The 11,425-nt window shown below is 36.9% G+C and overlaps 2 protein-coding genes across 2 annotated transcripts; one reads left to right on the top strand and one right to left on the bottom strand.

Moving 5' to 3' along the window:
• Nucleotides 1-1,515: 1,515 nt before the first annotated feature.
• On the bottom strand, nucleotides 1,516-4,660 carry LOC109244320. Its single transcript, XM_019411382.1, has 3 exons — nucleotides 3,281-4,660; nucleotides 2,701-3,175; nucleotides 1,516-2,138 (listed from the first exon to the last, which is right to left on the bottom strand). The coding sequence occupies exons 1-3, from the start codon at nucleotides 4,658-4,660 to the stop codon at nucleotides 1,516-1,518; spliced, it is 2,478 nt and encodes an 825-aa protein (XP_019266927.1).
• Nucleotides 4,661-10,031: 5,371 nt separating this feature from the next.
• Nucleotides 10,032-11,194, top strand: LOC109244319 (syntaxin-71-like). Its single transcript, XM_019411381.1, has 7 exons — nucleotides 10,032-10,124; nucleotides 10,211-10,370; nucleotides 10,456-10,541; nucleotides 10,641-10,709; nucleotides 10,809-10,853; nucleotides 10,928-10,990; nucleotides 11,114-11,194. Exons 1-7 carry the CDS (start codon nucleotides 10,032-10,034, stop codon nucleotides 11,192-11,194), a joined length of 597 nt encoding a protein of 198 aa, XP_019266926.1.
• Nucleotides 11,195-11,425: the final 231 nt, after the last annotated feature.

The following is an 11,425-nucleotide window of genomic DNA, read 5'->3' as shown; positions in this document are numbered from 1 at the left end:
CTTCAAGTAATAGCACTATCTCTAATACCCCCCCCCCCCCCCTCAAGTTGGAGGGTGTGCAGACACCCAACTTGCCAAGCAAAAAATGATGAGAAGCACCTGCAAGAGACTTAGTAAATACATCAGCGGGCTGGGAAGCAGTATTAATGTGACTCAAAGATATTAAACCATCAGCCAACTTAGTGCGGATGAAATGGCAATCGAGCTCAATGTGTTTGGTGCGCTCGTGGAAAACCGGATTCTTAGCAATATGAATCACAGCCATACTGTCACAAAAAATAGGTATAGGTGCTGATAGAGGCATACCTAGATCAGAAAACAAACGAGCCAACCAAGACAATTCAGCCACAACTTTACTTAGGGCCCTGTATTCTGCTTCAGCAGAAGAGAGAGACACCACCTGCTATTTCTTAGACTTCCAGCTTATTAAACTACCTCCAAAAGAAACACAGAAACCAGTAATAGACTTGCGAGTCTCAGGGCAGGCTGCCCAGTCACTATCACAATAGCCATGGAGAGAAAGATCAGAAGAATTGTTCAAAAAAATACCAACATCAGGAGTACCCTTTAAGTACCTTAAAACATGTAATGCAGCTTCCGTATGAGGAACACGAGGGGTCTTAAGAAATTGACTAAGATGTTGCACAGCAAAACATAAGTCAGGCCTAGTATGAGTGAGAAAGTTGAGTTTACCAATTAAGCTCCGATAAGTATCAGGCCTAGGCAAGACATCCCCAACCGCAGAATGTAACTTGGTGGACAAAGCAAGAGGACACACAACAGGAGAGACATCTGAACACTTAAACTCAGTCAATAGGTCAGAGATAAATTTTCTTTGGTGGAGAAGAACCCCTGAGGAATGATAAAGCACCTCAAGCTAAGAAAATAGTTAAGGTGGCCCAAATCCTTGATTTTAAATTTAGCATCCAGAAAACTCTTTAAGGCAGTAATTTCAGCTATATCATTGCCAGTGAGGATGATATCATCCACATATACAGCAATGAAAACAGAGGAAGCAGCAGTTCTTTTGAAAAATAATGAATAGTCATTCAAAGAATGAGTGTACCCTCTAGAACAAAGAGACTGAGAGAGCTTTGCATACCATTGCCGAGAAGCTTGTCGCAAACCATACAAGGATTTCTTTAATTTGCAAACCAAACTAGGAGAAGAAGAAGAAGAAGAAGAAGAAGAAGGAAGAGAAGAATCAACAGATAAACCCTGCGGCAATTTCATGTAGACTTCCTCATCTAAGTCCCCATGTAAAAATGCATTATTCACATCCAATTGAAACAATGACCAATTATGTTTGACAGCAAAAGCAATGAGGCACCTAACAGTACACATCTTTACAACTGGTGAAAATGTTTCAGCAAAGTCTACACCCTCTACTTGAGTGTCACCTCTAGCTACGAGCCTTGCTTTATACCTCTCAACAGAACCATCAGCCTTATACTTAATTTTGTAAACCCATTTGCACCCAATTGGTTTCTTACCTTGAGGCAAGTCAACAATGTCCTATGTGTGATTAGCCTCCAAAGCCTCAAACTCTTTTTTCATTGCCTCTTGCCAAGCAGGACTTATAGCAGCCTGATGGTAAGAATGAGGCTCAACTGCAGCAGTTGGTGCAGCAATAGTGGTGGTAGTAGAGGAGCAGAAAGAGGGAGGAAGGGATACTACATAATCCTGAAGGTGAGAAGGAAGATTGTGAGTTCTGGTTGATTTCCTAGGAGCAGCAGGACTGGAAGAAATAGGTGAAGGAGAGGAGTGATCTAGAGATGAATCAGATTGGGGAGAAAAAGAAAAACTGGAAGGAGGAGAAGTAGGAGTAGAAATAGGTGAAGAAGGAGAAATAGGTGAAGAAGGGGGGAAGGAAGGAGGAAGAGAAACATCAACAGCTGAAGAACCAGAAGGGTCGGAAATGATAGGAGATGGAGAAAGAGGCAAAGGAGAAGGTATAGAATAAGGAGAGTCTGATAGATGAAATGGAAAAACAACTTCATGAAAATGGACATCTCTGGAATTAAGTACAGACTTGTTTTGCAAATTGTAAAGCTTATAGCCCTTCTTCCCAAAAGGGTAACCAATGAACACACAAGGGACAGCCCTTGGCTGAAATTTGTCCCTTTGACACTTGGGAACTGAAGCATAGCAAAGGCAGCCAAAAGGTTTCAAATGGTTATAGGATGGTACAGCACCATATAAAAGTTTAAAAGGAGTTTTGTGTGATATTACAGTTGAGGAAAATCTATTTATAAGATAAGTGGCAGTTAATACGCAATCCCCCCAGAATTTGGTGGGAAGTTTTGACTGAAATAAAAGAGCCCTTGAAGTTTCTAAAAGATGTTTGTGTTTGCGCTCAACCACACCATTTTGTTGAGGTGTGTGGGGGCAACTTGTTTGGTGTAAGATCCCATTATCAGAAAAAAAATTGGGACATGGAATGAGAAGAGCCAAGTTCTAGGGCATTGTCACTTCTAATAGTTTTAACAGGGAGGTTGAATTGTGTTTGGACCATTGCAATGAAAGCCTTGAGAAGAGGAAAAGCATTACTTTTGGCATGCATTAAATGAGTCCAAGTGGCTCTACTATAATCATCCACAATTGTTAAAAAATATTTTGCGCCAGTATATGTTTGTGTATGATATGGTCCCCAAATATCAATATGAATTAGTTGAAACAAGGAAGTGGAACAAGAGGTACTATCTGGAAAAGGCAATCTAGATTGTCTAGCTAGAGGACAAATTGGGCAAATGAAAGATTGCTTAGAGGAAATATTAGGAGAAATAGCAGGAATGGCCTTCATTTTAGCAAATGGGATGTGACCCAATCTATGATGCCAAAGAATATCAGAACTGGTTACAGCATTCACAGAATTCATACAAGAAACATCAGACTTTACACAAGAAAGAGTAGAAGTAGTACTGTCAGACACAACAGGGGCATTATTATTCAAAGGTGTATTAATTGCAACTGATGTAGTATCATTTAGTAAAGAGGTAGGGGATGAATGCATGGAGAGTACATTAGTAGCTAAATCTGAAATAGAGATACAATTCAGTTTAGGGAGAACAGTAGAATGACTAGAAGTGGAAGAGCTAGAAGTGGTAAGTGGAAGAAGCTTGTAAATACCATGGTACACTCTACCAAGTTCCAGAAGCTTCTTCCTGGAAGGGTCCTGTATATAACAGGAAAAAGATGTGAAAAGGACAAAATTGTGAAACTATTGAATCAACCTATAAACAGATATGAGATTATATTGAAATGATGGAATATAGAGCACATGATGCAAAACAAAGGAAGGAGACAAAGTAAGTGAACCAGTGCATGTTACTTTCACTTTGTAACCATTTGGCAAAGAAACTAAATAGGGTACAGGAAGTGGTTTAATGTCAAAAAGGAAATCTTTACTAGATGTCATATGGTCAGTTGCTCCTGAATCTACTATCCAAACACTCCTAACAGCACTAGACAACATGCAAGCAGCAAAGCTATCACAATCAGGCAAAGGTTGAGCAGAAATGTTACCAGCAAAGTTTGCAGATCCCATAAGATTTGTTTGAGAGGCAGAGTCCAAAGTTGAACTTTGCAGAAGCATCAACAGTTGACTGCACTGTTCTTTTGTCAATCCAGGTATGATAGATTCTTGACCAACAGATCCGGAAGTAGTAGGGGCATCAGGAACTCCAGAAGTAGAAGATTCAATGTTGGCAGCAGTACCATACTTCCTGCCTTTTGTGAATTTAAAGTTCTGTGGAAAACCATGCAGCCTGTGACATGTCTCAATGGTATGGTTAGTCTTCTTGCAGTACTTGCAGAATAATGATCCCTTATGCTGCCTAAGATTCATCCTTTGATTGGAGTGATCAAAATTAATTCTCTGATTGTATTGTTTATTAGGACTTGGTTGAGAAGGAGGTTTATTGTTGGCACTCGCATGAAAAGAAGCCATATCAGAACTAAAATGAGTGGTAGGAAGGACTTGTCTTTGTTTTTCATCTTGTAAGAGAATGTTATAAACATTGTCAAGTGAAGGCAGTGGGTTCATGAGCAGAATGCTGCTTCTAACATTAACATATATCTCGTTCAACCCCATTAGAAATTGATGCACCCTATTCTCTTCTTCTTCCTGCTCCAGACCAGGCTTAGCAGCACAATTACAATTTTTTGCATGATTGGAAGACATGACTGTAAGTTCATCCCAAAGCTTCTTCAACTTGTTAAAATAAGATGCAATATCAAGAGCCCCTTGACATGTAAAAGCCAACTCCCTCTTAATTTCGAATTTCTTAGTTCCATTAACTGTTCCATACCTAGTATTTAATTGCCTCCAAATACTCTCAGCAGTCTCCGAATATTGAACACTTTCTGCAATTTCAGGGGACAGTGAGCTTGTCAACCAGGAAATTACCATGTTGTTCACCCTATCCCACTGTTTGCACTCGGGTGAATTAATAGGAGGCCTAGGGGGAGTTCCATCGATAAAAGCTATCTTATTTCTAGCTGAAAGAGACACGATGATGCTCCATTTCCAACCTCCAAATCCAGTACCGGAGAAAGGAACACCAACCAGTGATGTACCAGGGACATCACTAGGATGAAGGAACAGAGGACTTGAAGCACGAGGAGTAAATTCAGACTGATTACTAGTAGTATCACCCATTTCGTGAATTAATACCAATACAATTCAAACAACCAAAATATAGAGATTGTATAACACTACCTCAGTTCAATATATGCAATGAAGATGAAGTCGAACAGGAAAGAGAATCGATGTTACCCGAATTCTTCACAACTGGAAAACACGTCCTTCAAGTACCTTTTGAAATAATTTTTGAACGCAATTCACAGTTGATCAACAGTCTTTGACAGCAATGGACGTAGTATAAGAGGCTGAACTCTGAAGAAGCTGAAAAATCACGGAAACTCTCGAACCAGTAGATGATGAAAAATTCAAAAAAAATAACCGTTCCTTGCTGGAATACTTAGAAGATTAGCGAAAATCCAAAGAGAAACAAGCTTCATCGGCAAAAAACTCGAACGACGGCAAAATCGAGAAATCGATGCTCATGAAAAACTCCACCAAAACAGCTCGAGGGTAACATCGATCGATAGAGGATGACGAAATTCATCAGGATCGACTGCTCTGAAGCATCTGTTCATTCTCCTTCAAAAATAATATCCATCGTTACCTACATCTGATGCTAAAAGCTATATATATACAAGGGTAAAACTGGTAATTCACTCCACTACTTGGGCCATTGCCCGACCAACTTATTAAGAAACCAACAATTGGGCTTAGCCCAGTACAAATAAATACAAAAGTGGCCCAATCCTTCAAGTAATAGCACTATCTCTAATAGTTATCAATTCAAACTTTACTAAATTTTTGTAATGGAACGTATTGAACAATTTGATCTTACAAAAGGAAGACTTTGTGATAGAACGAGATTGAGGAATTTGTGGTTGCAAAGGAAACTTTCTGCTGAGTCTCAATTTAATTAGGAATTCATTGCATATTATATATTAACCAATTTTGTACAAAATATCCTGACTTTTACTTATTTAAGTATTTGTGGAGTGTGAATACGTATATAATCTCGTCCGCCAATATCTCTTTTGTGGCCATCTCTCCAACTCCAAGATACGCAAGCATACTTTTTTCTTTTTCCTTCACAACCTCACAACTTTTTGTTTTTGGATGCATAGAGAAAGTGATATGTCCGAGTTTATTTATAGCACATATAAAACAACTCGCCATATGAATATAACTTAATGATATGTTGAAGAAAACTCGAATTTGTAAAACAATAGATTATGAATCAAATTCTATCTACTTTAGCACTCATATTATCAAGTTCATCAACACATGTAGAAAAAAATTCTTATTATTTGTGATCCTAAAAATTTAAAATTATATTATCGTTTGGAGATTGTTTCTTTATTAGACTTTTCTTGAATTATTTGGTCATGATTTTTGTTGTAGGATCTACTTGAAGATCGAAGAGGAAGTAAAAGAAGAATTAAGTAAGAAAAATAAATTTTCCTGTACCATACCAATTCGATATTTATACCAATTGTCTGTGAATTTCTTTTCCTGCACTTTCATATATGTTTTCTAAAGAGTTTGCACTTCAATTTAACCTTTTTTTTTTTTAATTTGATTGAAAATGATGTCCAACAGGCCTTGGTATGTATATAGGGTCTTATTTTTGTTGGAATAATTGCTGATACACACAAGGCCCAAATAGACAAGGAGGATGGCCCAAATTAGATATCCAGATATTTATGTTAGGGATTATTGTATTTTTGGGTTAGGCTAGTTTTACTTTCCGGGTATTTTGGCCCAACCTAAATAATAGGCCCAATGTAAATTTTGAAAATTAACGTTAAGAAAAAATTAAGTGCACGAATATATTATAAAAATTATAAATAAAAAAATATTAAGTTATTTTATTTATAAATAAAACACATAGTTAAAAATATATTATATAGTATATAATATAGAAAGTATTACATAAATATGAAGGTTTATATAATATTAAGGGCATAATAGACTTTTCAAGTAAAAATGTGACTTTTGTGATAACCAGAGCAAAGTAAAGTGATTTTTGTGTAACAAAAGAAAGAAAAGTGACTTTTGTGTAATGAACACAAAGTTGAATGATTTTTATGTAACAAAAAAAAAAGTAACTTTTGGGTAACAAACACAAAAGTTCAATGACCATGGATAAAATTAACTCGTGGATTAAATTATCTGCGACAATGTTTATTTGTATTGCAAATTACATCAATGGGTTATTTTATTACAATTATTGAGTATTTTGTTCTGTCTTTGCAATCTACTGATATAATTCAAATATTTTTGTTGTCAACTATGTAAAATAATGCTTTTCAAAAACTGTAGATGATCGATTGGTGAATTACATTATCCGTGATTGTGTTTATTTATTTTGCAAATTACATTAATGGGTTGTTTTATATCCCTATTCTCTTCTGTTTTTTTGTTGTTTCTAAATGTCCATGATCACTTAGGATCCTACCTTAAATAGTAGGATTATTTAGATTTTCTTTTTGTTGCTTTACATAGCAGGAACCAATGCCACTGGAAGTCCTCTTGATAAATTCGTTTAAGCAAAATATTTGAATTGGAAAAAAAAAATACTCCATATAAGTGAAAGAAACAAAGGAGAAGCCTATTTTATTTAAATGCTCGAATAATAGTTAGGAGTTGGGTCAATAAAGCGTGAAATTATAGTTGGGTCATATTGTAGGAGTACTAATCGTCACCTTCTACTCCAATTATAGTTAGGAGTATTAAATTTATCCTTCTAAGTGTAACGACCCGGCCGGTCGTTTTGAATATTACAATCCCGTTTTCCCATTTACTGCTAAATTCATGCTTTACAGTTGTTATGTGACTTGCCGGGGTAATTGGTTCGGGTCCGGGGAGGTCTTGAAATGAATTGAGACACTTAGTCTCCAAGAAGAAAGCTTAAGTTGAATAATTTGACCGGAAGGTGAAATATGCGTAAATGACCCCGGAATGAATTTTTGATGATTCCAATAGCTCCGTATGTTGATTTCGGGTTTAGGGGTGTGTCCGAATATTTCTTTCGAGGTCCGTAGCTAAATTAGGCTTGAAATGGCGAAAATAAGAAATTTAAGTTTGGAAGTTTGACCGCGGAGTTGACTTTTTGATATCGGGGTCGAAATTCAGTTCTGAAAATTTTCCTAGCTCCGTTATGTCATCTATGACTTGTGTGCAAAATTTGAGGTCAATCGGACTTGATTTGATAGGTTTCGGCATCGAATATAGAAGTTGGAAGTTCTTAGTTTCATTAAGCTTGAACTGGGGTATGATTCGCGGTTTTTAGCGTTGTTTGATGTGATTTGAAGTTTCGACCAAGTCCGCATCATGTTTTAGGACTTGCTGGTATATTTGTTTGGGGTCCGAGGGACTCGGGTGTGTTTCGGGTGTGTTACGGATCATTTTGGGCTACTTTGGATGTTGATTTTCTGATATCTGGTGTTGTTATTCGCGTCCGCGAGGAGCCTCTCGCGTTCGCGGAGAAGAATTTGGCTTCTGGAAGTTTGTTCAACGCGTTCGCGAAGAGATTCTCGCGTTCGCGAAGAAGAAAATCTCGGTTGCACAGGTCTGACTTCGGAGGCTCATATCTCACAATCTATAAGGAATTTGGAGATGATCTAAAATTAAAGTTGTAGCTCTTTGTGCCTAGTTTTCAAAAATGTAAATTAATTGGCATTTATATTTGTGTACAAAAAGTTATGGTAGTTACACTACTGGCTGTCCGGGGGGAGTTTGAAAATCTCTGCTGCACAGGGCTGACTTTGGAAGCTTATATCTCGCAATATATAACGACTCAGGAAATGAGCAGCCTATGAAACTAAAGCCCTTGGTATCTAGTTTTCAGAACTTCAAACCAATTGTTATTTGGAGTTGTGTGCAAAAAGTCGTGACCATTATACTAAAGGTTATCTGGAATGAGTTTGGAAATCGCTGATGAGGAATTTGTTCATCGCGAACGCGAGGGAAGGGTCGCGAACGCGAAGAACAAACCCCTGGGCAGCAGAATAAAGTCCAAATTCGTCACATTCTTCCATTTTCGGACCAAGGAAGCTCGGGTGGGGCGACTTTTCGAGGGATTTTCAGAGAAAACAACGGGGTAAGTGTTCTTAACTCAATTTTGGTTAGATTATCCGAATCTATTACTAATTTTAGCATTTAATTTGTGATTTAAGTTGGAAAAGTTTGAAAATCCTCTTGGATTAGATTCTAGGATTTGGGGGTCGAATTGTTATCGGAATTTAGTAATTTTGGTATGGTTAGACTCGTAATTAGATGGGCTTTCATNAAAGCATCTACAATCAGAATACAAATAATCTACAATTTATCTACAAAATATCTACAACTAGGTACATTGAATTTTATATCCCAATTCCATCTATAGCAGCATAATTGGGATTTTTGACATAATTGCGTTTTTTCAGAAGATTTGTAGAAGTTTTAGCCGTTTTTTATTTGTGAAAACAGAAAATAAAGCATCTACAATCAGAATACAAATAATCTACAATTTATCTACAAAATATGTAATATGTCTTCTTCTTCGAGTTTCAAACTGAATTTCAGTCAAAACTAAGTCTAATCTTCACCAAAACCCCTCAAAATTGAGATATAAACTCCAAACCATATTCCCGATTATTTTCAACAACATCCAATCCAAACAAATAATGATTTTTGAAAACCCAAATTTGAATTCAAAGCTTTCAAGCTCTGTAATGGCTATCAATGGTGGAAAATATCTGGAAGAATATTTACTTCCATAAATGTAGCGCGCCTAAATAGGAATATCTGGAAGAATATGATTTGATCTGATTTACGCCAAATCTTTTTAGAATATTCTGTTCCTCAATTTTAGCTTGACAAATTAGGAAGATTCAGCTACTATTAATTAGTATTTAATGATTGGTATAATAACTGTAGAAAAAATGTGGACAGGGCGGGTAAATTAGAAACTATGCACATTTTTGGTAATAAGGTTTCATATATGGTATAGGAAAGAAAAAAATCTCTTTTTGATAATCGCAAATTGCCGAAGGCCCGTGAGGCCCAGCTCGAAACTAACTAGATAATGGCGGCCCCTTTAACCTTCTCCACTTAAATATCAGGCTTTTGTCTTGACACGGTTCAAACATGTGACGTGCACCTAATCCACACATCATTGCTACACTCTTACCACTAGACCAAAGCGTTGGAGCTGGGCAAGTTTAAATGTCCTTTGAGCTTATTTCAAGTTATGTGCTTGGCTTCTAGAATAATCCTTTCTAAAGCCTGTGTCAAGCTCTGAGCAACCGTTGAAGGAGAGATATATACTAGATGTTATCTTGAGCCATATGGGTTGAATTGTGGAGGACTTTAATCTATTTCTTCTTCTTATGTTTAATAAGGTCGAAATTGCTTGATAGGTTCGCCAGTTGTAAGATAGTATGTTGAGCCAAATGGTTCCCTAGGAATGAAGTTCGTCAAAAAGAAACTTGCTTGCTTCCAACATTCTCGAGTATCAGGAATGTTTAACTGTGGAATTTCATTATCCAATTATTTCAAGGTGCTAGGTCCAGAACTGAACTTTTAGGTCAAGGTTTGAAAATTTTCCTATTTGGAAAACGTTAGTTATAACTAGATTACCAACAGGTTAAAGGACTATCGCCAGAGGAACTGGAGACACGCGGTGATTTGGTGCTTATGCTATCAGAGAGAATTCAGGCAATACCTGATGGGAGTACAGATGCAGCCAAAAGAACAGGAGGTTTTGGGACTTCATCATTCAACAAAAATATTAAATTTGACTCAGGTAATAATCAGGGCATAAATTATGTGTTTTAGCTTACGTTGCAATTGGTTCCTGGGTTTCTCATGATGTCAAAAACCCATATTAGATGGACAGTTCGACGATGGTTTCTACCAGCAAACTGCAGAGGCCACTCATTTTAGAGAAGAGTACGAGATGCGGAAAATGAAACAGGCTTGTAACTTGCCAATTCTTATTCTCTCAGTTCCTTAATTCCTTTTGCTCTGTTGGTTTACTTGGAACCATCACATAACTGAATGTTGAATTCCACAGGATGAAGGGTTAGATATTATTTCAGAAGGACTAGACACACTGAAAAATTTGGCTCGTGATATGAACGAGGTTGCCCTCATCCCCAAACTTGCCTCCCATACATTATGTGATTCTGTTCTCTGGAATAAAACTTTTTCTTGATCGTCATTTAATTCCACTTTGTTTCAGGAATTGGATAGGCAAGTTCCTTTGCTTGACGAAATTGACACAAAGGTTAGATTGATTTCTTAAATCTCCTTTTATTGGATTACTATAACAAACACTTAATTAGTTTGGTTGTCTTACAGGTGGATAAAGCAACCACCGATATCAAAAGCAATAATGTCAGACTCAAGGAAAACATTAACAAGGTAATCCTGAAGTTTATTAGAATTCCTACTCCCCTGTCCAGTTCAAACTTCAAAATGCAGAACTTTTTTTTTCCCAACTCAAATATTTATGAGGTCTATGCACATTTGTAATTTTTTCTCCAGATAAGGTCCAGCAGTAACTTCTTTATCGATATAATACTTATCTGTATCTTTCTTGGAATTGTCGCCTACCTTTACAAGTGAGTATCTATCTTTGGAGATTACTTTACATTGTTTCTTCTTTTACAGCTTTATGATACCTTCTTTGATGATTACTTTAGGCTTTACAAATACCTTCTTTTATGTGCTTAGAAAGTCATCAGGCCCTGTATAGTGATTCCACCAGTAATTATGTGTAGCTCTAGGCTTGCTAACCTGCTGTCAGTAATATCTTAAGCCTGCTTAGAAGAAAATGAGGACATGAGAGATTCTGAG

Source organism: Nicotiana attenuata, unplaced genomic scaffold (genome assembly GCF_001879085.1).
Source record: "Nicotiana attenuata strain UT unplaced genomic scaffold, NIATTr2, whole genome shotgun sequence".
In the NCBI taxonomy this organism is placed as follows: Eukaryota; Viridiplantae; Streptophyta; class Magnoliopsida; order Solanales; family Solanaceae; genus Nicotiana; species Nicotiana attenuata.
This window is presented reverse-complemented; position numbering and strand designations above follow the sequence as displayed.

Coding starts and splice junctions, on each gene's coding strand:
- LOC109244320 (XM_019411382.1), bottom strand. CDS start 4,660: ATGGGTGATACTACTAGTAATCAGTCTGAATTTACTCCTCGTGCTTCA. Junction 3,176..3,280: donor CTTCCTTTGTTTTGCATCAT/GTGCTCTATATT, acceptor TGTTATATACAG/GACCCTTCCAGGAAGAAGCT. Junction 2,139..2,700: donor TAGATTGCCTTTTCCAGATA/GTACCTCTTGTT, acceptor GCTATGCTTCAG/TTCCCAAGTGTCAAAGGGAC.
- LOC109244319 (XM_019411381.1), top strand. CDS start 10,032: ATGAAGTTCGTCAAAAAGAAACTTGCTTGCTTCCAACATTCTCGAGTA. Junction 10,710..10,808: donor TGGCTCGTGATATGAACGAG/GTTGCCCTCATC, acceptor ACTTTGTTTCAG/GAATTGGATAGGCAAGTTCC. Junction 10,854..10,927: donor TTGACGAAATTGACACAAAG/GTTAGATTGATT, acceptor GTTGTCTTACAG/GTGGATAAAGCAACCACCGA.